The sequence below is a fragment of the Rhipicephalus sanguineus genome, chromosome 4, assembly GCF_013339695.2.
Source record: "Rhipicephalus sanguineus isolate Rsan-2018 chromosome 4, BIME_Rsan_1.4, whole genome shotgun sequence".
Classification (NCBI taxonomy): Eukaryota; Metazoa; Arthropoda; class Arachnida; order Ixodida; family Ixodidae; genus Rhipicephalus; species Rhipicephalus sanguineus.
This window is the reverse complement of record NC_051179.1, coordinates 8,849,553-8,876,799: the sequence shown is the minus strand read 5'-3', so window position 1 is coordinate 8,876,799 and position 27,247 is coordinate 8,849,553. Positions and strand designations below refer to the sequence as shown.

At 45.3% G+C, this 27,247-nt stretch overlaps 1 protein-coding gene across 1 annotated transcript in view; it reads left to right on the top strand.

Moving 5' to 3' along the window:
* LOC119389338 (conserved regulator of innate immunity protein 3) overlaps positions 1-23,606 on the top strand; it is a 34,598-nt gene extending 10,992 nt beyond the window's left edge. The window contains exons 4-6 of the mRNA XM_037656550.2: positions 1,498-1,609; positions 16,497-16,585; positions 23,251-23,606. Of these exons, the coding sequence (XP_037512478.1) occupies positions 1,498-1,609; positions 16,497-16,585; positions 23,251-23,400 (351 nt within the window). The 3' untranslated portion in view covers positions 23,401-23,606. The remainder of the gene's footprint in view (positions 1-1,497; positions 1,610-16,496; positions 16,586-23,250) is intronic.
* The last annotated feature ends 3,641 nt before the right edge of the window (positions 23,607-27,247 follow it).

The window sequence follows — 27,247 nt, the reverse complement described above, 5'->3', positions numbered from 1 at the left end:
ATATTTCAATGTATCTCAATGTAGAGCTCCTCCTTTTGTTCACACATGCTGGCCATCTTCTGTCAGCCTGTGTTTATTCCAGGAGGTACATCAAGTTCAGCTTGCTGAAGAAGCCACCTAAAAGTCTGTCTCAACACACTGGTTGTCTCAGAAACTCGAGGGGGCAACAAAATTTTAAAGGGATACTGACACAAAAATATTGGTGTGGCGCTTTTTTGCGGCAGTATGTTGCTGGAGCCCTATTAGTCACAACATGGCACGTCGCTTGCTGCAGCACGTGACAGTTAATTATAGTCTGTTTATTACAGATCAGTTTCGGTTTGGGAGAGCTCCGAGAACCGTGTGCAACTAATGCCGTCTAGCGTATAAAATGGCACACAGAACTGTGACGCACTTCCGCGCTGCCTGCATAGTCTGCTCGCATTCTTTTGCACGTGGCATGTGCTGCGCGATCACGTTGCTATCATCGTCATCTGGTGGCAACAACTTCCTTGAGGCTTCCACACGGCACGAATTCGCGACCAGCCGCCGAATAGCCGTTTCTTTCTGCTCGGCCGTTTCTTCTTCCCCGTAATGCGCTATACCAGTTCAGTGCTTAAAAGCCTTTTCTTTTTAAATTCTTCGTCGATTTTTATTAAGCTTGCAGAGTTTATTTACATTCATGTGCTGATTTCAAATATGCAGTTAAAGAGAGCGCGTCGCAGAAATTTTGGTGTTGGTGTTGGCAGCACTGGTTGTCGGTGAAAAATCGCAGTGGATGCAAATAATAAATATCAGGATTTCGGGCCAGAGTTGAACCCAGGCATTCTGCGTGGCAGCCGTGTTTTTATCACCGAGTCTAGTGGTACAGAGCCACAAGAGTGTAGTGGGTACTTAGCTACTTTCTAAAATGAATTATGCCACAGTGGGCACTTTGAAACTGTACTTGCAGTGCACATTTTAGGAGAGTTTAAGACTGCCAATGTTAAGCTCACAGGCCTTCCCTTGTGTTGAGCACGGTTGAGGTGTCACTGAGAAGCAAAAGATGGCAAGCAAATGAGAAGGCGATGCGAATGGGGCCCTATCACATTCCACTCCTGAAGGCCAAGTTTAAGCGTCCTCCAAGTTTTTTCTTGTACATTGTGTACTTTTCAACATATCAAACATTACGTGCCCCATTTTGGGAGCAATAGTTTGCCTTACAAAGTGTTACAAAGTAAATTCGAATGTCAGAATAACCTGGAATGAGAACTGCATGCAAAGAAACAAGATTGAATATTCTAATCCAACTTGAACAAAAATTTTATGTGAACATCCGTGACCTAAATGCCAGCTTGACATTGACACACTCGCGAATGTTCAGAATACTGTAGCTTTTGTTCGAATAGGTTTTGAACATGCATCTTCTTTTTTTTTTTTTGCATACCCTTCCACTTACATGCATAGCAGTTCATTGAGCATATGTTTGCACATTACATGCTGTCTTTAGCTGATGAATTTTGGCCTGTTTACTTCCAGATGAAATCCAAGCCCAACTTCACCGTAGAGATTGAGCGTGGTGGGAAGAAACTTTTCTTCAGCTGCACCTTTAACGAAGTTGCTGAACCTGAGGGTCAACCTGAGAACTATGGTAAGCATCTACCCTGGCTAAGAGATGTTATGCAGTCGCAGCTCAGCTAAACAACATGCGAAATGCACTCACTGGTTGTGTACAGGTCCTTGAAAACACTCGAAATTTAAAAGTTTATTGTCGCGAAAATCCTGGAATTCCTATTTTTTTTAAAGGGTATTTGAATTTCTTTAGCAACGCCCTCTAAAATCAACTATGCAACTTGCTTTCGTTGCAGATTGGCATGAATCTGGCAAACTCCCAATTGTAGAAACCCACTGAAGCATATACGTCTTTTGCTTAGTGTGGCTTGCACGAGTTGAAAACACCGCAACTTGTACAGAGCGAAATTTTTTTTACATTTACTTCAGAAATACCCCTGGAGGCCCTCAGAGGGGATGAACATAAGCATCATAGACAATTAGTACAATAAGTGGCAAATAATAGAAAGGATGTAACCCTTAAAGTAAGTGATTAACAGCAGGCTGACAAGTAAACTATTAAAGGTAATTTAGCATGACACAAATACGTAACTAATGAGCAGAAGAAAGAACGTGTTACAATGCATGTACATAAAAAAAACTGAAATAATGATGTGCTAGTTATTACTGATTATATAATGTCGAACACCAAAAGAAGGAACGCAAGCACACCAGCAAAAAGTGCACATGAGTGCACCAAATAATCACTAAAAGAAGACAATCTCGAAAAGTAAAGAAAACAGCAAGGGTAAAGAAGGTCAGTCAAAAGTGTAGCAACTCTTGAAACTTACGTAAGTTTCTGTAGCGATGTGCAGTGGGAGGTTATTCTAATCAATCATAGTGTCGAAAGTGCGCTACCTTTGTCCCAGTCGAAAGTGCGCTACCTAACCATATAGGCATAACAATCATAGTGTGCATGGTATGAATGATGTTGCGAACTGATGGGAGTTGTATGCGGGGCACTTAACTTTACACGTGTGATCACGACTTGGAAAAATAGATGCGAGTGAGCGAAAGAAGTGTCGTGGTGAATTGGGTGATGGCAAAGTTTGTGAAAGAGTAAAAGAATGGCGACGTTCGGTCAGAATGCGATTTCTAAGAGGTGTGATACTAGAATGACGCGAGCATTCCGAAAATATGAAGCACACAGCACGGTTTTACACGGGTTCTTTGTTACCATTTATACATATGACCGGTTAGAGTGCCAAATAAGGGAAGCACATTCAGCTTGAGGACTGTAGTGTTTTCTAAGGGAGGCACCGAGGGAACAACATGCACATGCACGAGTTCCACACCAAGCCCAAGTTGCCCTCAGCTGCAGGGAGGGTGTTTATATATATATATGTCTTGTGGGATGCCCCCTGGGGCACTACAGCAGAACAGAATAGTAAAATATGATATACAACAAGGACAAATAATTGTCAGGTAGGTGATCTTACCTACCCTATTTACTCGAAAATAGGTTGGGCACGAATATAGGTCGACCCCTACTTATAGCGCTCTACGAGAAATAAAATAAAATATTCGAGTATTTGTTGATCCATGTTTTTTTAGAAACAGAAAAACTGAAACTTAGCACACCTTTATTTACAATAACTTAGCACTCTAGTAGCTGCCAGGAGCGTCATCATGCTTCAGTGTATGTGTGGTTAGCTGAGGCAGTAATGACATATGTGTGATAGTTACATACCTGCCAGGTCTCCCGACTTGTCCGGGAGACTCCCGAATTTCGACCACTTTGTACGATTGTACGACCGAGAAAGAAATCTCCCGGAATTGCCCGCGTGTTTGTCCCAAAGCGGGCTCCAGTTTGGCAACCTAGCACCAATGCACCCGCGCGGAGTGCCGATTGTCATCGTCATCGTTGAAGAGCTCGAATGTACGTAGTCGACCATGCGGAACAGTTGCAAAAGCGAGTGAGCCTGCCAGTACTTCTCAGAGTATGTGAATGCAGCGCCGCCACTCTATGAGCTGTGAGGCACATGGCAGGTGTGGCGGCGCTAGCGTCGGATTCTGCTTGCTGTATTTTCCATGCTGGTGTCGCTGAGTGATAGCACTGACACCGCTGACACACCGACATGCCGTTTTTTCTCTGAGCATATTCTTGTGTCGTGAGCGCTGTAGCAATGCCTCCTTGACTGTAGGGTGGCTAGCGCTGTGTCGCGTTGCTGTCAGCCATGGCACTCAGCAAAGAGCGAAAAAATATCCTCAGGTGCTCTTGAAGCAGTATACGGCAGAGTTCGGTTGTGTTATCGCCACACGGAAAGGTGAGCACCATGCGTTCTGCACCATCTGTAAGTGCGACATTAGTATATCCCACGGCGGCAGAACTGACGTGGTTGCTCACGTTTCGTCGAAGAAGCACACCAACAACGTTCGTGCCAGGAGAAACAGCATCGAATGCAACAGTTTTTCGGTAAGCAAGACGGCGACAATGAAGTGATCCGTGCGGAATGTTTGTTTACCGATTTTCTGCTGGAGCACAGCATTCCGTTGAGTGTCTCCGACCACGTGGGACCCTTGCTGCGGAAGATGTTCCCAAAATGCGATGTTGCGAAGCGCTACGGCTGTGCTAGAACTAAGACGACAATGATTGTCGGCGAAATGGCAGGCCATGCACAAGAGTGTGTGGTGAGTGCCTTGAAAAGACTAGTTTTTGCAGTTGCCACTGACGGCTCGAACAACAGGCAGGCATGTACCCCATCGTGGCCACCTTCTTTGCGGAAGAATCGGGCCTTATCGAGAGCAGACTGCTTACTTTAAGCACCCTGGAGGGCCCTTCAACGGGGCGCAACATCGCCAAGTTAATTATGGACAGTTTTGCGTCATTGGATGTGCCATTGTCTAATTGCATAGCTTTTTGCTTTGACAATGCTAACGTGATGATGGGGAAGAAAAATGGCGTAGCGGCAGCGCTAACCGAGGCCCATGAAAGCATTGTAAAAATTGGATGCCCATGCCATTTAATAAACATTGCGGCTGAAAAGGCAGCTTCTTGTCTCCCAGCGAAGGTGGACGAAGTCCTTGTGGACATTTTTTCTTTTTTTTAGAAAGAAGTGCTAAAAGAAAAAGTTCACTTAAAGAGTTTCACGAAATTCACAATAAGGAGTTTCGCAAGATTCTAAAGCACGTTCCAACCCGATGGCTTTCGCTGGGAAAATGCCTGGAAAGGCTCCTATATCACTGGGCACCGCTCATGAGTTTTTCCTTCAAGGAGTGAAAAGAGATGCCACTACAGGTCCCCAATTTCTGACCTACTACGACCTTGCCAGAATGCCAGCACAAACTGAAGACACTGAGCAGCACCAGTTCAGACAAAAGTCTGTTGAATCAACACCTGTGCCTGTGAAAAAAGCGAAGGCTACTGATGTGTGCAAGACTGGATCAACTTGCATAACACGTGAGGAACGACTGTTCGTGTTCTTGAGCTCGGAGCTTAGCAAAGCTTGCGGTCTGTTTTTAAATAACATTATTCCTGCTTTTCAGGCAGTAAACTGCCGCCTGCAAGCACAGGCACCCCTAATACACAAGCTACAACCTATACTTTTGGACCTTCTTGAGGACATCCTTTCAAGGTTTGTGAAGCCAGCACTGCTAAAGCAGCACAAGGACATCTGTTTGATAGACTACCACAGCAGAAATGTGCAAAAGGATGACCAAGACTTGGTAATTGGGCAACAAGCTAGGTGTGTTGTTCAAAAACTCGAGCCAAGTGACAAAAGGAATTTTTTGAGGCTGTTAGAAGGTACATGGTTTTGTTGCATGCGACTACATGCGCCTCAAATTTCCTTTTGGAAATGCTGTTTTGATCAATGCACGCGTTGCGGATATTGAAGCTATTGATAAGATGTCATTTAAGAATGTCCTTTTTTTTTGTTGAGATGTTTCCAGCGTTATTGCCACAGAAGGAGCAACAGACCAGAGATCAAGCAATTAATGTACTGGAAATGGAATTTGGGAAGATGCAGTCTTTCAAAATTCCTGCAAATGTACTGCAAGAAGAACGGGCCGATGTGCAGTGGAGAACAATGTCGCTGCTTAGAGGTGCAGATGGGCTTCTGAAATTCAGACGCATTGCTCAAGTGATGCTGGGAATTCTTTCAATACCGCACAGCAATGCTGAATGCGGGCGGCAATTCAGCATTCTGAGGAAGACTTGCACCGAGTTCCGCGCTTCTGTGCAAGACAAGATGCTTGGACAACTTCAAGCCAAATGTCACAGGCGTGGACCATGTTATTCGCAGGTCTATTCAGAGGACTTTGACTTTGTTGTGAAGCACTCAGCTAGAAAAATAAAACAATTGCTGTAAAAACCTCCTTTTGGATCTCCCTGGTGCCTTGTTTGTGAACCTGGCAGGTATGTAGTTATACGTTAAGTCGGATTGAAAGTGTAGACTGAGGTACTTATATGTAGTACAAAGTTCAGTATCTATGTTATTCAAAACGTAAGTAGTCCACAAGCGGGCATTATGATGTGCAAAGGCCATTAGCAGTGTTTTAGACTCATTAAGCCATATTGTGCACCACGCGTTAATATTGTTAAGATCAGATTGCAGGATTTCACTGTCGTCTATACATGTTACCTGATGGTATATAATGCACAATTGTCTGCAAAGAGTCTGTCTGATAAGTGAGGATACACAATTAGGTATGTAGTCAGTATAAGTTATAAAAAGCAGCAGACCTCAGACTCAGACCTAGAATGCTACCATGAATGACGCCTGATGTTACTTGAGTAGATGGGAACTCTGTTCTGAGTGAAAGGAATTCTGTAATGTACGTGGGGGGGGGGTGTATGCTAAGGGTGTGTCAGTTTTTGCAATAGTGTGTAGTGAAGAACACGATCAAAAGCTTTTGAGTAGTCAAGCAAAATTGCATCTACTTGAAATCCAAGACCCATTGTAGCGTGTAAGTCATGAAAAAACTCAGCAGGTAGGGTCGCTTGTCTATTCCTTGTGAAAGCCGTGCTGATTAGAAATGACGTCGTAGTCTTCCAGGTAGTTAATGACCTGGGTGTATAGTATAATGAGCTCCAATACTTTACAGATTCTATTGGTTAATCAAATGGGATAATAGTTTCCTGGCAATGACTCGTTGCCTGATTTGAAAGTGGGAACAATCTGGGCCACTTGCAAGTCCAGAGAGATAATGTGAGGTGATAACAATTCTGTGCAGAGAGCGCATAGAAAAGGTGATAGGCTAGCCGATATGTTTTTGATTACCTTATTATTTAAACTCGAGATGATCAGATGCTGGCAATAATTTAAGTAGATTAATAATGCGTGGATTCCTTCTACTGTTTCACACAGCATCAATGAACTAACAGACAATAACGCCGTGGAAAGTATATTGTATGTTATTTGTGGTAATTATGATGCAAATGTTTAGGAAGTAAAGGGGACGAAAAGATGACTTGCTGCTGGCAGGGACCGAACCTGCAACCTTCGAATAAAGCATCCGATGCTCTACCAATTGAGCTACGGCGGCAGTCATCCTCCCGTCCACTTTATTCGGTATTGATGTGCATTTAAACCTGGGAGTGTTAGTCAGCGCCTAGTTATCTTTTTGTCCACTTTACTTTCTTAACGTTTACCTCATAATTACTACAAATAACATCGCCTATACTTTCCTTGGCTTTATTCTCTGTTAATTCTTATTAATGTTGTGTCTAACAAAAAAACAAACAAGCCCTTAAAATTCTTCTTCTGTCGTTCATTTTACTGTTACAGTTATTTACGACATTGATATAACATGACGATTGTTAACTACAAGGCATGATGTTACGTCTCCGCATGTAAACAAAAAGTCGTTGAATAATTGAGCACTATTTATACAGGATGTTCTTCTTTTAGACAATGCAGATTTTTAACAAAAAAAACCTATGACAGGAAGGCTCCTGTCGTTTTTACACACGAACTCCACGTCGAGGCAGAACTACTTTGCCGCAGTTAAATTGACACTGTTGGAGCTAATTAAGAAAAACTCGTTAATTAACTTTTAAATTATTGACTTGAGGGAAGGTGTTTATATTACAAAGTTGTAGTGCGTGCCAATTTATGACATACCTATTTTTTAAAAATCACAAAAGCTGCACGTAGTTCAAGATATTCGTCATCGAATTTCAAGGGTGAAATCGAAACTGATCGCGCAAGGCGCGCTATACTCGCGGACAACTTTTTTTGGCAATGAAGGGAAGGCTAGAGAGCCGAACTACGCGTATGCTGCCGCTGAAGAATATAGTCCCACAATCGCATCAGTGTTTTTTGCGTGAGATAAAAAACAACAGCATTACTTTATTTTCTACGGGACGCTCTTTGAAAAGAGGGTCAGCACGCACCAGGGAGATATTTATATTTGTTTTACTTTATGCGGTTTCATTTCGCGTTTTTGGGCGCGTGAAAACGTCGCACCTTTTACGTGCACCTCACAGTCAAAATGGCGTCTTCGTCTTCAGGTGAGAGATCGTCACCCTCCAGCTTTTCCAACGACTCGCCGAAGAAGCTTGCAACGAATTTCACTAACAAATGTCTGTCTAAGTCTGTGATGGCCGCTTGAATAATCAAACAGCCGTCACACGAGATACGGAAGGTTCGAAAAGTGTGCCGAACCGGACTACTTCGCAGAGCAGTACCTGTGCTGTAGCTCCGCTCTCGTAGCCTTTCCTGCATTGCCAAGAAAAGTTGTCCGCGAGTATAGAAGCACGGCCGTTCTGCTACGTCAGACTGGAACTACCCGTCACAAGGGAGTGACGAAATTTGAATGAAGGTGAACCATGGCCGTATGTTTTCGTGAAAGACTGCAAGTAATCTCACTGTGCCTGCGCATCGCCTTACTTTTGCACGTAGTGTTTGGTGCTTATCCGTTTCTTTCGAACTGTGCACAAGAAAACCGCAGTATCAACCTTTTCTTTTTCTGGGAAGCATAAAACTCCGAGGCAGCCACTGCGGCGCTTTTTTGTGCAGACAGGCGAAATAGTTTTTCGTGCCTCTTTATAGTTTAAGAAAGAAACAGATAAGCACTACTCATCGCACGCAGATATTAAGCTATCTACTCGTGTATTTCAGAATGCTTACCGATTTTTCTGACCATATTCTGTTTCGGCGCGCCTTCATTCAAAATTCGTCACTTCCCTGTCACGTGTCGTTCCGGTGTTCCACCGCACTTTGTGCGCCCCGGGCGCCATCCCTTGTGATTTCGTCCTTGAAATTCAGTGCTGAATATCTCGAACTACGTGCAACTTTTGTGATTTCTAAAAAATGGGTATGCCATGAATTATTATGCACTACAACTTTCTAATACAAACAACTGCCCTCAAGTCAATCATTAAAAATTAGCGAGCTTTTGTTGATTAGTCGTGTCAACGTCATTTTAGCTGCAGGAAAGTATTTCTGCCGCGTCATAGACTTTATATGAAAAATCTGTATTGTCTAAAAAAGGACACCCTGTATATCAAGGCGGGGATGAAGAGTGCTGGACAGTGAAAGAACGACAGATCTGTTGTTCTTTCACCGTTAAGCCCAGTTAGGCGTACTCCTGCAGACCATCTCTATCAGAGAGAACAGCCCCGTTCTCATTAGTAAGCTTAATGTCAGGATGGCTGCTAGGGTTTACTACACGCTAGAAATGTCAAGGGTTTGTAACAAGGAGGGAGGAAATGTCATTTGAAAAAAATTATATCTGGTGGTAAAGATTGATACTAATTTTCGGAAAGACGAATTTTGTCAGCATTTCTGTAGTGCCTGTTACCTTTATTTCTGTGGTGCCTCTTTTGCAGCATCTTATATACTTTTCGATAATTTGGCGCTTACTAGGTGAAACAAAAAGACTGTCGGACATACGATCAGTGCGTTGCAAGTTGGTGCAAATCTTCGAATTATTCGTTAGGACCAAGTTGAAAATGTTTGTGGAGGATAGTAGTCCCTGTGGGACAACCGACTAGCTGGGTTAAGCACAAGTCGAGGCAGGTTTGAAGAAAAGAATAACCTTTTGTTAAATTTGGGACAGCTGATAACATAGACCAGTTATTATTGGGAAAGTTAGTCATCAAAGATCAACAAAGTGCAATTAGAAAAATGATTAACGATGAGATTGAGCACTCTTCAAAATTGATCTAAAAATGCTGCTTATGTTAGCTGGTTGGTAGAGCACACCAATAATTAGTAAATTGAAGCCTCGTTTAACTGAGACCTGTATACATTCTAAAAACTATCAACTGGAACGCAAGAGGCGACAAACTCCTTTTTGACAGCCTGCATGACATCACCGCCTTTTTTGTGCTTTCGATCACAGCAACTGACACTATGGTGTTGTCTACTCTAAGGTCCGTAGATAAGGTTTTGTGCTTTTTTCTCTTGTTATCAGTGGGCTGTAAAGAGGAAGCGGAGCTGTTTTTCTAGCACGTAGGAGATGCTGCCGCTGCGCCAATTGCGCTAAACTGCACCTAGGTGTCCCGGCTGCTCCATCGTGCTGCATTTCCTCAAAATTTGGCGAGTCTGCGCCCAAGGGTGTGCTCAGACTTTCAGAAACTAAACTAACTACTTGAGGTTCGCCTATTGAAAGCGACATCGCGGTGCAGCTGCGTACGACGCAATCCGAGCCAAGTCAAACCAAAAGCGGGCCAAACGTCGCTGTTGCGATGCAGATTTCAGCGGCTGTATGGGACACCACAAGAAATCCAGTATGGCTGTCGATCCGGTCATCACCTGCACGCACGTAGTCATTGCCGCATGTGTTGTCGTTGTTTGCTGCCGCTTGCCGGCTAGGATAATTTTCCACCGTATTGAACTTCCACTGCAGGGAATAGCTCACGCTTGAGCGCAGTACATGTCTTAAACATAAGCCGATATAAGGCTGACAGTAATGCTGAAAATTAGTAGATAGGACCGTAGGTCGGCAATAAAAGGTGGAGCTCAATAAGACTCACTCAAGAAACATATTTTGTGCTTAGGGCTCCCTTAGACTCATCAATATTTTTCTCAACCGGACTCACTCGAACTCAAACTCAGCAAAATATTACTCACCTGGACTCACTCAAACCCAGACTCATGGGTCGATCTGAGTCTGGTGAGTCGACTCATGAGTGAGTTTGCCGACCTGTGGTTCATATATTATATTCTATTTTTGCGAATACTAGCGCGGCAATATTCAAATTGCAGTAAGAGAAAAATGTTCATTGTGCAGAATTATTTCATGAGGACAAATAATGTAGGGAAGTGCTTGACAGGGGTGGCGCCAGAATTTTTCGACTGGGGGGGGCAGCCACGACAAGCGAGTCCCTTCGAGGTGGGAACTTATCCATTGTGGGATGATTGTTTCATCAAGGGGGGGGGGGCATTGCCCCCTGTATCCCCCCCCCCCGCTGGCGCCACCCCTGGTGCTTGAGCGCAATTTTAACGCGATTTGTTAGAGAGCTCGTTTTGCAGAAATTCCGCCATCGCCGACGGTGTCGTTTGTGAGCGAAAAATCGTCCGTGACCAAAAAATCGAGAAAGATGCAAATAAAATAAACAATAAAAATCTTTCGTCCCACTGAGGATCGAACCCAGGCCGTTTGCGGGGCAAGCAGGTGGCCTACCACAAAGCCACGATGTTACTTGCAACTGCTTCGGAAAAAAGCACTACATAAATGCGATGTAGTGGAAGGAGTCTCCGTAACGCATTTTGTTGGGCAGGTGTCAGGACAAAAGTGAGCCCATTCGGCGATTTGTAGGCACATTGGCGAGGCCATCAAACTACGTTTTTTGCGCGACGCCATGCTTAGAAAAAAGCCGGTATAGTGCACCCATCGCCGCTAAAAACAAACATAAACTTGCAAACAGCTCCAAAAATGGACAACTATATCCATCTAGCGGAAAACATATCAAGCAAACAACAAATATTAGAAAATGTGCTGCCATCTGTGAGACTCTGGCACAGGGAAATGCTTTAGATCGAAAACCTGTACCATTACTATAGATACATCGTGCGCGCGTGTGTGTGTAACAACACACATTAATAAGTATCAGGGTTGGAAGTGCTGTGCCATTTGCGCCATGCTGCACCAATCTGCTTCTGCTGCGCCAATCTGCTCCAAAACGCATTATTGCACCGAAACTGCTCCCAGGCGGCCTTTGGTGCCTTCATGTGCCGCTGTCACCCTCGGCGTGGCGTGCCCGAGCGAGCTCATATCAACCTGGCGCGCTCTCCGTGACATTCGTGACGGCACGAAAAAGCTAGCGAAAGGTAAAGGGCAGGAGAGAGCTACTGGAAAGTAGCTGCTCAGTCACTTTTCCGTTGTCACACTGGCGGTGACAGAATTTTGTGAAGATTTCAGTTCTCTCGTCTTCTCATTTTACATTTCAGCTGGTGTTCGTTGATATGAACATAAAAAAAATTCTCAGAATTGTAGTCAGGTTTAGCAACGCAGTGCATCTCTATTTTCCTCTGGGTTCTCACCTCGGCTTTAAGGGGAGATGCGGGTCGAAAAAGTAGAGTTCTTTCAAAAATTATCAATTTTTTGTTTTCACCTGTTTTGTTAAGTATCTCTACTGTTCAGAAAATAAAAATCAAAGTTGAGACTCAACTGGAAATGCGTTAAAATTGCGTCTAAAGAGCACAAGGTGGCTGGTAATCTTGACTGAAAGTGTGACGTCTTCTAGCACCTTGCGGCCGATAGCGCGCGGCCGCTCGCAATTGGGAATCGCATGAGGAGATCTTCAAATAACCACGGTTTCCTGCGCTGCAGAAGCGCAAGAAATAATAAAGAAAGCATGCTTTTGCCGCGCTTTTCGAGCGCTGCGACTGGATTTTAAGTCACGTGGTACGGATCTGGGACCGCCATTGGCCGCTGCACGCCTTGCGTGTTTCTCTCGCGTATTTATTTTCATTATGGACGAAGAGAACCGTAGCAAGCACAGTCACCGGCCAGTGAAGTATCGCTCGGTGAACAAATTTCGAGGACGCCGGCGCAAATCGAAGCCGAACACTCGCTGAACGACAAGGGCGTGTGCTGCCGCGAGGCCTAGCGACGGCGATGGCAATGCTTCCAACGAGTTTGCCACGGCGTTCAAGTATGTCAGTGCCTCGCAAAGAGAAGATCGCACTCTTCAACGACGAAGAAATAGTCTTTCTTGATCGCTGACATAACAGCATTGAACATCCTCGTGATCGGTGCAGTGTGTCTAACGTGTCATCGTTCGGGAATACGCGTCTGGGAACCAGCTTACAAACACACAGGCGTCGTTTCTGGAACTTCAATGCGAGAACAGCGAGTGCCCCGAAAGTATTCTTTCGATGCCGTATACGTTGCGGCGAGTTGCTTCGAGCGAGGAGGCCAGCGTAAGGGCAGCGAGTGACGGACCGATCGCAAGCAGAACCTACGGCAGCAGGAGCTCGCGCACTAGCTACTCTGCTCGAAAGAGCTGTGAAGGAGAAACTTATGGCGCTGGCTCATTTTAGTGGCAGTGGCTGCTAGAAGAACAATTTACCTCTTTTGTGTGCAATTTTGGTCGGATTTCGTTACCTCTTTCATAAATAAACATCCAATTTTAACTTTAAACTTCGTTTTTCTGAAAACGCACTTTTTGGCAACTTTTTCAACGTGCCCCTCTTGCTTTTGGTACTTCTGGTGCTCAGATCTGCATGAAATTTTGCCCAAATTTTCTCTAATGTGTGACGAGTGCAGTTATCTCGTCAAAATCTTATTATGTTATGCATATTAGAAAATCTGCAAGTAAACATTTACTGGGGTCTGGGTAATATAGACTTCCCATGTTTGAATTTTTCACATCTAGTAAATATTTTATATGCACTTTGTGGATAGTTTTTGGCACTCTACAGTTCAATTGGAGCAATATGAGCCATCAATTGTCAAAATATATAGAAGTTTAAGGATCGAAATAGGGGGGCTGCAAGGCCTATGTTTTACACATTTGTCATGGTGCAGAACAAAAAGTATGCAACTTACAAGAAAACTAATTATATATTTGAAATCAGCATAAACATCTCTACAAATACCCCAAGTTTCATTGCTCTAAAATGAATATTTAAAAAAAAGTGTCTTCGAGCCGAATCTCCCCTTAAAGGCCAACTCCGGCGATTTTTTGGCCATGTCAAAGTAATGGTGTTTTTATGTTCCTGAGACGCTCCTGTTACGGGCCCGATAGCAGAAATACTCGGCAAATTGGAAAATAATTTTAAATAAGCAAAAAAGCGCAACACCAAAACCGAAACCCACCGAGTGTACTGTCTACGTAGGACGTAGACGTTGTTACGAACGAACCGAAAGTCGTGCAAGGCATGCCGGTCATGCCGGCGCGGAGTATGAAAACTGTGACAGCCGGGACGACCAGCGAAGCGCCGGCCAAACCAACGCTGTCTGTCACCTTGTGCACAGCAGACGCTCGCTGTAGCGGCCGAAGCGCCGAAGTTAGCGGTGCCCTCGGCTGCGTCACTTCCGCCGCCTTCCCAATACTGACGTCACAGACGCAATGTTGCCAATGATTGTGGGAAGCCAGGAGGGCGTTTGCAGACACTCTTTAAAATTCATTTGCAAACAATCTGCGCATGTCTCAAGCCTGTTATTTGGCATAAATGACGGAAACGTGCAAACGAACGTACCCAGCGAATTTCATTGAGATCCATCGACCTCGAAAAATCGCCGGAGTTGGCCTTTAAGGGGGTCATGAAGCACCGCTTGGGCTTGTTGAAAAAACACATCCTGCGGGAAGCTGACACGGCTATGAACTGCTCAGCCAAATATTACAGTCGTGCGCGCCGCGTAATGGCCACAAGCGCAGCGCGAAGTTGCCGTTTCCCCAGGCACCCTCTTTTCGAACAGAGGCCGGTTCTCACTCTCGTCGGTGGGCGGGGCGTCTGTCCGTTTACGTCGCGGATCTGTCCGTTTACGTCGCAAGAGACATAGCATGCTTATTGGCGGATAGCCGATGTAAATCGAGAGCGGCGTTCGGATCAGATGCGCTTCTTGCCGCGGGGTGCCGCCACTTGCCGGCGCCGCACTCCTCAGTACACGGTAGCCGCACTCGCGCAGGCGAATCACAGCGGGAGAGCGATCGTGTTTCATGACGCGCGCTGACGTAACTTCCTTCCCCCGTGCCATCCCTCCCTGTCTAGCTTCCAGTGCGCTTGTCGGCACGAGAAAAGAGAGAAAGCGCTGGGAGCGTGCGCCAAACCCCCGTAACTCCGCTGATTCTTGACGGATTCGAGAAATTTTTGCGGCAATCGATTCGGGAGGCAGTACACTCCGATACTGAGGTCATTAGATCATTACTTGGAAAAGTGGTTCATGACCCCTTTAAGAGCATTGGCTTTTTAAGGTTATTTTTGTAGTCTCATTGTGTTTAGAATAAAGGTAACCTTTATTGGCTTAAATCAGTTCATGTAAGCTGCGGAACGTTTCTCATTTGTGTGAGGTCTACCGTAAAATTCAGAGCAAGCATCGTCGTCGTCGTCCCCCCCTCGCCCCCAACAAGCCAAAATACTGGCAAAGTGGAGGGAAGCGGGGGCGGGGGACGGATTCCCGGAACGGCACGTAAATTCAAGATGGCGGTGGCAAATTTTGCTCCGAAAAAAAAACAAGAAAGATGCATGCGGACTTCCTCACAAGTCTTCCCGCTTTCCTTCGTGGCACGGCGCATAACAACGGCCCTCAAACACAACAAACGCAATGGTAACGTGATCAAACCGCGGGAAGCATGGCATAAAAGCACCTCCGATGATGTGCCAGCGCAGCAGCGCTAAGCAACAAACACCGGTCTCTAAGGCTTTACATGAGCTGACTACATCATCATAGTTATGATCTTGAAATACAGATCTCGAAGGCCATGCTTTTGCTCACGGGACCCTGAAAATCATCATGGGTGTCTTGCGCTAAGTGCGGGGTGCGATCATTATTCGGGAGAACAAAGAATAAAATTTTTACAACAAATTTCACCCACAGGCACTTAAGAGATTAGGCTGCTAAGCAGGATTGGATGGGATTCAAGGAGGCTACTGTTGCGTTGACATAATCAGGATACGAAGAAGGGGGGGGGGGGTGCGCTCTCCTGGAACAGCGTGAAAATGTGAAATTAGCAGTGAAATTTGAAACGGCGCTTGTTCGAAATTTTACGGTAGTCAAGTGTTGCTATCCAAAGCATCGCTTATCTCTTGTTTTATCTTAGTTACTGCTGTGCAAGCTGTGATTCTTTAATCATGGAAACATTAATTTGTGGCAAGTATGGTTGGTTCATCAATATTCAGTGTTTAGTAAAAACCATTTGAATTTTTTATGTTTACCAGAAATAGAAATTTCAATTGACAATGATGTTTTACCCTAGAAATGTGCTCCAAACCACACCTTTTGGTGCTCCAAAGCTCCCCTTTTACCGCTCCAAAGCTGCTCCAAAACAGCATTATCACTGCTCCCTGAGCTGCTCCAAAAGTCTGAAGCCCGCTTCCACCCCTGAAGTATGTACTTAGTGGTTGAAGTGCGCACTAGGGGCCGGATTTCGCTGTCGCATTCAACTCTTAAAGGCGAAGCTTAAGGGTCCCCCAATTTTTTCGTAACATAATCTGAGAGGGTCGGGCGCGGTGTCTAGGAGGTTGGTGTGGAATGACCCAGTTGGAAGTTGTCACAGATGCATTTTGGAAAGCTAAGGTTACACTTGTTATGAGCAGCTTACAAGTAAGCCTGTGCAGATGCAGAAAGTTTGAGAAATTCAAGAAAACAGGACTGTGGTTGTTTAGAGGCATCAGAGCAACCTGAACTATCTACCCTTGTCATAATAGTACTGAAAACTCAGCCTGAAAGGTTTCACTTATTATGGCCTGATTATGAGGCCACTGTCAAGTAGTGTAATTGATGCCATTTTTTTAAACATTGTCTAGGTATTATTTATAGCTTGGTGAACATGATCTCATTCCTGCTCATTGCTCTGTTCCCATTTTCAGCAGACAGTTTTGGTGTTGCTGAATTTGCTATATATGAAGGAGAATGGACAGATGAGGTCTACACAGTGTCTGGTGACATTATGGATGGGGTAAGGCTGCCTTCTACGTGCCTAAAATACCAGTGCATGTCTTAGTTTCTGAAGTGTCAACTTACCATGTCATGTGAGCAGGATTATTTGGCGACTGGAGTTACTTTTAATGTACTGTATTTTCTCGCATATACACTCAAACCTCGATATAACGAATTATCGGTTATAACGAAGTAAATGAGGAATAGTCTTGTCATAGATATAGTGTTACAAATAAACGTTTAAGAAAGGGAAAATAGACAACCACCCATTTGTAGCACGAAGCCACAAGGAAATCCATACGGATTTCTCAGAAATAAAGCCTCTTAGTCGCCGAAAAATTCGTCCTGGTCCGGGGTCGGCGACTAAGAGGCTTTATTTCTGAGAATCCGTATGGATTTCCTTGTGGCTTCGCGCTACAAATGGGTGGTTGTCTATTTTCCCTTTCTTAAACCTTCCGCTACCTTGCGGGATTCCGCAGAACTGATTTTCAAATAAATGTTTATAACGAATTTTTGGATATAACGAAGTTATTTTCATGGCAGATGTGACTTTGTTATCATGAGGTTTCAGTGTAGTATCCCACACCAAAAAACGGAAAAATGTGCTTGAAAAGTGGGGGTGCAGGCTATATGCCCCGGGGGTTATATGCATGTTTTTTTTTTTCTTTTTTTTTCATAGAGTTAAAGTTAGGGGTGTGGGTTATATGCAGGGGTGGGTTATATGCGAGGAAATATGGTATTTAGGTTCGTGGTGCTTCTTTGTACAGTGTGCATTTGAAATGAAGAGCTAGCTGTTCCGGTAGGTTTCCTTCTGCAATTCAGGAAATTTTCAAATTTATTGCAGAACATCATTCATTATTGCATTATCATTATTGCAATGCATAGGTGCCTTACATACATACATATGTGTGTGTGTGTGTGTGTTTGTGTGTGTGTATTTATACACACACACACACATACTGTATTTACTCAAATTTAGGTCACAAGTATTTTTCTTCGAAAACTCATCTACAAACTCTAGGGTTAGCTTATATTCGAGGATTAAAAAAAAAAGTGATGCCATTTACCATTTCTATCAGAATCATAACAGCGGATTGCTCACGCCATTGTGGCTCGTGTGACTGCCAGTTCAAAGTGCACCCCGCAAACTGGTGACCGGCACCACACTATACCACAAGAAATAGGTAGCATTTTCATTTGGAGATGCCGGCCGGCCAATGATTATGACTTGGCACATGTGGTGATGGCCGGAAACGTGATAGCAACCACTGACAAACGTGCAAGTGTGACTGATCGCCAACCGTCCTATCACGCTAAGCATATCCAACTATCTGTTTGGGAGTGCATGTGGCATAGCGCCGTTTTTAACCTGCTGCGTGCTTCTAATAGACACCAACCCAAATGCTGCCAAGCTCGCTGCGCTGCCATGGGACAGCTAAACCTGCCTAAACTGAACAAGAAAGCATAGCCGTCGCCACATTGGCTTCACATGATGTGTGCAACACCTGCCCTACTGTTAGAAGCGAGCAGTGTTCACGCATAAGGACACGCTCTGCACAGACACTTGCACGGCAAACGCGCACGTGTAAGAGTCCCGTCGTAGTGATAGCGTGTGTGTATAGCTGCACACAATGCACTCTGGATGAATGGTGCAGTAGCAGGTGCCAGATTTTAGAGGAACGGCATCAGTTTTGTTCAGTAGAGATTGCTGTACAACTCGCTCTGAAGCAAGCTGGATGAGCCCTACCATGTCAAGCTATTGGTGATACCCTTCACGGTTGGATTGTAAGGACTGTTTGTGTATGCTGTAGGCTCTCTTTGTTTCTGCTCAGCCTACATTCGAGGGCTTCTTTTCTGGCTTCAGGCTTTAAGGGTGTCAGCCTAGAATCGGGGCCTGCTTAGGTTTGAGTGTGTGTGTATTCTGGGGGTGCTGGGCGGCACGCAGGGAGTTGAGGACAATGAAGAGGTGTTCGGGCTTGGCGTGCTTACGCATGGCGGAACAGTGGGCAGTAGTTGGGGACTGGAGCTTGACTTCTAGCTTCGCCTGGGTCCTTGCACCCCTCCGAGAATATATGTGAAGGGCCCAAAGGTATAGCGCATCCAAGACGGGACAAAGTGAATGACACATGAACACACGTACACAGCACTAACTTGCAGAAATGAATGCCTATTGCTTGTGGAGCCACTTTGTAAATATGTAAATAGAAGGGCAATCTAGTTGTCCTTGTGTACACACCTGGTCATTGCTTTAAAAAGAATATTTTCTGAAAATAGGGGTGCGTGGGGAGGTCCCAACGAGGACACAAGAAAAGGGGACAAGGGGAGTACCCTCGTTATTTGCTTGCGTTAAATTGCCATATTTTTTATGGTCTACTCTGTAGGGCAGAGATTGCTTGCTCCTGCCAAAAACGCGAGACAGACAAAGCTGACTGCCTTTTTGGCACATCAGTAAAGGTTTGCATCCATAAATATCTAGCGTTGGATGTCCTCGCAGCTGTAGCGTGATTTAAGCTCGACTTTCCTTAGCTTTTAGTGAGTAGTCACTTTAAACGAATTACCGCTTCTGTCTAATATTTCTGCTGTCCCATGTGGAGATAGATTTGCACGAAGCTTACCCTACGAGGCGACCGGGAAGGGACGCGACGTTCTCCACTGCCGCAGCAAATAAGACGCTACGGCCGGGTTCGTCGACTCTCCGACTCGGCTCAGAAAAGGCACTCGAGGCAGGTTGTCAACAAACACGGGTTTATTAACCCAAGATGCAGCACAGGGCGACAATCACGGGTTTGCGGGCCGTCAGGGTAACTCCGCAAGACCGATCAAGTATGCTTGCCAGCGGCACTACTACTATCACACAAAGGGGCAGCAGTCGAGCACACGAACGAGAAGCCGCCTGCCAGAGCAGCGTGTCAACCTCTCGTGCAGGCCTGAGAGCATCTGACACGGCGAGCCAACGCCAGACAGAAGTGAGCTCATGGGAGAGGGGGTTGTCACTTGCGGCCAATGAGGACAGGCGTTGCGCAGTGACGTAAGCTAGCGTGGTGGCTTGTCCAGACGGCTGGACGCGTGCCCGCACGACGGGAAGCCGACACATGGCTTGCGCCGCCGTGGTCGCCATACTGCCGATTAACGCGCTAGCTGGAGCGCCAAAGAGTAGGGTGCACTCGATTCCCACACCCATTCACTTCATTATAACGAGGGTTTACTGTACGTAACTCTGAGAAAGTGGTGCAGTGTTGAGTGAGTACTACCCTACAAGATGTTCCACGTTTAGCGCTGACATAAAGGACCTGTTCTATTCTTTGATAGCAAACACTGATGAGTTGCTTGAAAGATACTATTGTTGAGGACAATGATGAAATTGCTTTCAGAAACGGTGTTGGTATTCTGGTCAAGAGCTTCCTAGAGGTATGGTTTTACTTGTGCTTGACGGTTGTTTCTTTTGGGCCAAATCTGTATGTACAGAAGTCTAGGGTTTGTATCAGGTCAAGAGTGGTGCCAGTAACAAGTAATATTTTTCTTGGAAAAGTTGAGGGAGCTCTAAAACAAGATTTCGAGGGTATTGCTTGACATGTTTTTAGATACGTGGATGACTATTTGGTGTTTGTTGATCGGGCTGATTTTACCCGACCTATGATCTGCCGTAAAATCCCCGAGCCAGCGCCGCCCCCCTTACGATGAAAGATAATCCGAAAAGAATTGAAGGGGGGCCCTTGCTTGGTCATGCATCAAAATTCAATATGGCGGCGGAAGAGCCGCGCGTGCTTCCAGTGAAATGCATTATTCAATAGGCATGTATTGTCATTATTAGCCCTGGTCAAGCAAATAAAAACACTGAATGAAGCAGTGAAAATGGCAGGAGGGCGGGGGGGGGGGGGGGGCACTTGCTTGGTCATTGGCACATATTTCTCCATAAGAAATAGGTGGCCGCTTGCTTGGGTAGGGGTGCTTGCTCAGGATTTTACAGTAGGTTTTGAAGGTGTTCAAGCAAAGGGGCAGAGGTTTGACCTTTACGTCACAAGTCCCGAGGAACAATATCTTGCAATTCCTTGATCTTTCACTATGGTCCCAAAGGAACCATGTTTGCTATACCTGGCGACAACTTTCTGTCACAGCACAGCCAAAGCTACGTGGGCGAAGCTTCTGCACATGTGTTACTTCGCCATGTAGTCCGTTTGCAGGCGATTGTTTACAGGCATAGGAAAACACGAAACCGTCACCAAAAAAAAAAAACTAGAAACAGCAAAAAACGAAAATTCTTTATGGGATAAGGTTTCTTACAACGCAGAAAATCTTGAACGTAATACCTATTTCTTTTCTTCTTACGCCTTCTTTTATGCTACGTAGTCTACAAAAGTTTGTGTTCCCCGACTAGAGCATTGCACGGGCCCGAGCCGGCCCGAAAGCCCGGGCCCGGCCCGCGGGCCGGGCCAGGTAAGGGATTGTTGGATCGGGCCCGGGCCGGGCTCGGGCCCGTGATGTTCGGGCCCGGGTCGGGCTCGGGCCTGAGCCAGGCCCGTATTAGGCCCGGGTCTCATACGTATCTGTATAATCACGCTCCGGACACCCGACACGTCACGTCGACGGGGATCGCTAAAGAGGCCGCCGGCTGGTTCACTTCGGCGCTCTAATAGACAGTTGTTTTGGAAGCCCTTAGTCCGGTCTCGCTTTAAGGCGTAACATTTTCAAAGATCGAAGGCAGTCACACGAAGACGACGAGACAGCCATCTTCAGTGAACAGCGAGGACGGTGGCTCGCTCTCTAACGGGTGTGCCTCGCTTTGACAGATCTATGGCACTGCGGTGGCGGTGACTCGGGCAAGAAGGGTGGGACAAAGAACGTTCTTGTTTTGAACACGAAAACGTTGCGTACGTTGGGTGCAGTTGCCTGCCGAGGAGTCAACACGACAGCTTTAATTTATGTAACGCTGCCCAGCCTGGTGTATTCCTACCAGAAGCAGCTAGAGCACGTTTTTTTTTTTCATTGCATTGTGCAATAGATGAAGTTTGCAGACTTGCTACTTTTACTCAACAGCCCTAGCTCGTATGCAATTGATGTAAAACTTAAACTAAAAATGTCTGCCATGTGTTTTTTTTTTTTCAGTTTATGGAGGTATATTTTGTAGTCGTTCTTTGAAATGCAAAAATAAGATTGCGTGGTTAGCACTGCGTGTGTACATGAAACAGCCAGCTATGACTCCAATTATATTTTATATTGCCCTGCAATCATTTCGCGAGAGTGTTACGGGCGTAATTAACCGAAAGTACACACAGTACCAGTGAAAGTCGTGACACTGAAAGAAGTTCCCAAAACAATCTCTAGAAAATATCTTGTGTGTGGCAGGTATCTTTACAATAACCGAAGGTTAGACAGTGCCTCCTTTATGCTCAAGGCATAACTAGCTGAAACGGGTCGGGTCGGGCCGGGCCGGGCCCGAACCTTTCAGGCCGGGGCCGGGTACGGGCCACATTTAAGAACACCGGGCCGGGCTCGGACGGGCCGGAGCATGGCGTTTTTGGGCCGGGCCGGGCCTGGGCCGGAAAAATCGGCCCGTGCAGTGCTCTATCCCCGACTACATGCAGCAGCATATTAAAAAAGTGTGTGCTTCAGTTCCATAGCTTTGGCTGTGCTGCCACTGAAAGTTGTCGCCAGGTATAGTACTAGTCAACCCGATCTGTGAAGTCACTGATAAGTTATCATCGGCCCATTCAAAGATTTTTCAGAATGGATTGGCTATGTCGTGTCTTTGCTCAGCCCTAAAAAAGTCTTGTGCTCATGTTGTATGTGAAAGTTCTTTACATCAGGTTGACAGGTTGGAAGTGTCTGGTTTCCCCTGCATGGTCCTTGCCTCTACTTGACAACGATTGTTGCACTGCTTGAAGTCTGAACAAAAAGAGGGGCTTGGTACAGCGGGTATGCCCTCAGATAGGTGAAAAAAGGTCGCCATTATCCCCCATCTGCGTTCTGTCTCTCATTGTTTGAAAAAGATAGCCGGTCATTATGACATGAATATCGTCTTTCGCGGCTGCAAAAACCTCAAAAGTGTGTGCGCAGGCATTGACAAAAGGGTGCAAGAAGGGCAGGCAGCTCTATGAAGCACTGTACAGGATTCATTGACCGTGCCAGCGGTGTTGCGTACTTCGTCTCTTTGTCATGCAGAGGCATGTATGTTGGTCAAAGAGGACAGTGTCTGCTAAAAAGAGCATGCTAGCTCCCTGAAGGGTATGCCTTCATTGCACCTTTCCCTCCATTGAGGCACAGTTGGAGCGATAGCTTCAGGAAGTTAATCTTGAATCCTCTCTTCGAAAATGGGCCTCTTTGCATGTGTGTGTGTGTGCGCGCATGAAATATGTCTAGATTATGAGGTGAATCAGTTTGGGTAAACCAGCAGAAGGATATTGAAACTTGAAAAAAAAAATGAAATACAATAAAAGCTGCAATAAGCAAGAAACTGAGCTGAGAAAGAAGCTGTGAAAACTTTTTTAGTTAGATAATCTATTGATTGTGAAAAATGTGCCTGATTTTGCTTGTGTACAGTAAATGTGCTTTCGTGCTGTAAAAGATGTTGTCTTTTTTTCTACATTCTAAAAAAAAGTGTTCTAGGTCTTTGAAAACCCTCGAATTTTTTTCTTCACAGTTGCTATGAACCCTGTAAGCATTCCCTATCTCTGTTCTTTATTTCAGTATCTGTATGACCTGCTGATGAACATGCTTGAGGAACGTGGAATCTCCAGCGAGTTTGGCTACAATCTTGTGAACTTCTGCACTGTTTACGAACATAGTCTTTACATTGGCCTGCTGGAAAAGCTCAAGGATTTTGTCTCAAAACAGTAGAGCTGTGCTTTGTGACGATGAAACCCGTCTTCAGACTTTTCTAGTATCATGCCTGTATTAATGTAGATACATTTATGCCCTGTATAAGCAGCGTCTGTGGACACAGTCCAGTATGTTGGTAAAATATTCATTGAGTTGGTACTTTGTGCTGAAGTTCTCACAATGTTCACTGAAGCACAGGGTTGCTTTCATTGTAAACAATAAATGTTACTGAGTATACAGTATATACACTTCACTGTGCTGAGCACTCTAAAGAATATAGTAGCAGTGCATGTTCATCACTTCACTAACTTCAGGTGAGGAGAAAGTGTCAGTTAAAAGCACTGAACTGTGCCAAATATGAAATGGAAGGTCTCAACCTTTTAGGAGCCTTAGGGGTGTTTTGGTGGATGGTGATCTGATAAATCTTAGGTGTTACCCCACCAGCTGCATTCATTCCACTGGCCCAAAGGGTGTTCACCTCGAGTAGTGTGGCAGCTTCAGGGCTTGCCACAGGGAAAGGATGGATTCCTTGCACTGGCAAAGCGAGCCTTAAGTCCAGGAAGGGCCACTCCATGGTGTCAGCGCAGGACCAGGGTGGTCTTCCTGGTTGTCGACAGGCCAGTTGGTACAATCTGAGCATGAAAACAGTGGGCAAGAACAGGTCAGGCAACATAATGAGAGTACTGTGTGTGCTCTCATTCTGTTGTCCCATTTTTGTGTGCTCATGCTGGTGGTCTTGCTGTTTTCCCGACTGGAGGTCCAGGGTGTGGTATGTGAAGGTTCTGATTGATCAGGCCAGCTGGGTAGCTGCAGCAAATGGCACTTCACAAGCAAAACAAACAAAAATCTCACAGGGTCCCTATGCATTTGCCTAAGACGACTTTCGCCTTCGAGTCATTTTAGGAGTGGAGGCATTGCAAGCTTTCTGCACCTCGCCTGGTTTTGTGCTGTCTCCGTGATCGGCCCACTTTGACCAAGGACAATGTCATGTGATGTAGTGATGACATCACATGACATCTGTGACGTCACATGGTGAAGTCATCACGTGATGATGACTTTTTTGCATCACTCGTGATAAGGTATTCTATAAGTTTTCTATCAGTACTACTGCTACACAACTACTACTACTGCTGCTGCTGCTGAATGCGTGTGGGGCAAGCCGGCAGCGGTTGCTAGAGCGTCTCCGGTTCCCCGCAAAAGAAGGCACATTAATTTAGGTCCGAGGCTCCAGTGACTTCCTCCACCCGGTGGACGTGATCCAGGAGCACGAATGGCGTCCCCGGGTCCGAGATGACGAGATGTGCCTCCCACTTCTCCTTTTTGAAGTTTGTGCTGTGGTTTAGAAATTTATCTAAACCTACTGGTTTCACACCGTCATGAGATGTGGAAGCCTGCTGCCACACCATAAACAGACCTGGCACAGTTTAGGATGGATTTTCTGCACCGAGACCTATATCGCTCACATCATGCACGGGGAAATCCTGTGAACGCATAGTACAAAGAAGGTTGCAAAACTAGAGGTGGGACTCTTCCCAGCTATCATGTTGCTCTATCCCCGCTGTAGTCAGGAGCCTGTGAACTGGCTCCCCACTCTGACAGAGTTATCTCTCAAAGGGCAGAGTAACAAATCATAAGCAGCAAAACGTCACCGGTGGTGGTCCAAATGTGTGCAATGGATGCGCTGCCGTATACGTGCCGTATATTTTGTTTTGACCACCGTAGTTAAGGTTGTAAGGAATTGGACACGTCGATTAGGTATTACCTTCTCACGCCTGGACATAGCGTAGATGCAGTGAGAACTCACGTCCTTTCCCGACACTTTTTGTGGAGAGTCTCTCGTGCTGTATAACGTAAAGGATCCAGTGAGTGTAGTGTGGCAAGAGTCGCACAGTGCTGTTTACACACTGTTCAGTGTATGCCATAAAGCCGCGCTTCAACATGTCGTCCACTACAGTTTCATGGTCTCGAAAAACAGCGGTGACACAGCCAAGCACATCTGCACGTGTATTACGCTGTGGTAACATGCGATAGCTTAACGCTTAACAACTTGGCCTGCGCCAGCTGGAAATGATGATGACCTCTTGCTGATGGCGCTCACCCACAAAGGGGGATGGGCCAAGAACTGGGCGGCTGCAATGCTCAGCTTCGCCCTCGAGGACCAACTCTGGGCCGTCCAGCGGGCCGAGGCAGCCGCCAGAGCTCAAGGGCTCGTGGCCGACGCCTAGGTGGGGATATTAGCCCAAATCCCCGAAGAACTCGCCGGACCTTTTTTTTTTTTTTTTTTAATAAAGTTGCTCTCTCTCTCTCCTCTGAATGCAAAACAAATGCCATTACGGTATTTAAATGATCAGTTGCACGATTAAATTGCGCACCTGACAACAATATAATTGCGACTGATGCATCTGTATCAAACGAAAAGGCTGAGGTAGGCATCTTCTCTACTTCTCTTGACTGATCTTTTCCTGTTCGACTTCCAGATTGCACACCTATCTTCATTGCAGATCGAATTATTTGCTATTGTTCTGGCTCTATGAAAACTTCCTTCAAGCGAATCGGAAGCAGTTATAATTACAGATGCTCTTTCAGTATGTTCGGTGCTCTCTTCGGCGACAAACTTGACGCTCATTAATATGTTTCATCATTTAATACCGGCAAACTTGCAAAAAATTCAGCTGTTATGGGTACCAGGCCACCGCGGATTATATTTAAATGAGATGGCGGACTTATTAGCCACAATATCTCGAAGCGGACCCATTACACCAATTATACCTGATACTGCTTACGCGACAGCAATAAGATTTCAAAATGCGTGTCTGGCATAATGAAATTGGCAAATTTTCATTGGATCAATTCAGCGACTTCACACATACAAGATTTTGCTGGAATAAGCCGTGGTGTGTATCACGGCAATTAGAAGTTACTTTCATCAGACTACGCTGCAGAATTCCGAAGTTGAATTATTACTTGCATGAAGCTGGGCCTCAGCGCGTCACCGTTATGTCAGTTTTGCGGTGAAATAGAGACAATAGAGCATTTCTTTTTATTCTGTCACCGGTATCCTAATCAGAGGAAAAGATGCCTCGTCACTCCCCTTCGAAAGTTAGGATTACAAATCAGTGTTGTGCAAATTTTATCATTTGGTGGCATTACATTAGGTTATAGCCACAGGGAGGTCCTCTCTGCAGTGGTTGATTACATACAGGAAACAAAAAGACTACCATGCTAATGTATACTGGCTTATTTTCATTATTAATTACAACCTGTTGTTGCATCTGTCAAACATCACATCTGATAGTCTGACTGCTCTATGGAATTTTCAAGTATTAGCTGGAAACTATAATTGTTTATTTCCTTTAATTCTTTCTTTTTCTTCTTCCCACTCTCGCCTTGCGTTCGCTCAAAGTGCGAATTATGCGGTCTCAAAGAAAAGAAAGAAAAAAAAGAGCACCAGCTCCAGAAGTGATAGGCCTAAAAAGAGATTTCAAGAGAGTAAATGAGCTGTATTGTATACAGCGGTCGCCGGAGACTTCCCCATACCTGGTTCTGATCTTACTATCTCTTCTGTAATACACCTACAGTATTTTGCCCATCTTCCACATGTCGTCGAGCCCATTCCACAAGATGAGAGCTGTAACTCTTCAACATCAATGCTCAGATCATGGGACGTGCTTTGTGTTTCTCCATTGTCTCCTTTCCGGTGAGAAAATGTGCTCAGTGAGCTCGTCTCATGTAAATAAAGACAATTACGCTTAGCGCAGCCTTACTGAAGCTTTTTTTTTTTTCACTACTGCAATCATTGTATCCAAATTGAACTTTTTATTCACAGCATCGTTTACATAAAGACGCTAAACACGTCGGCATTGTG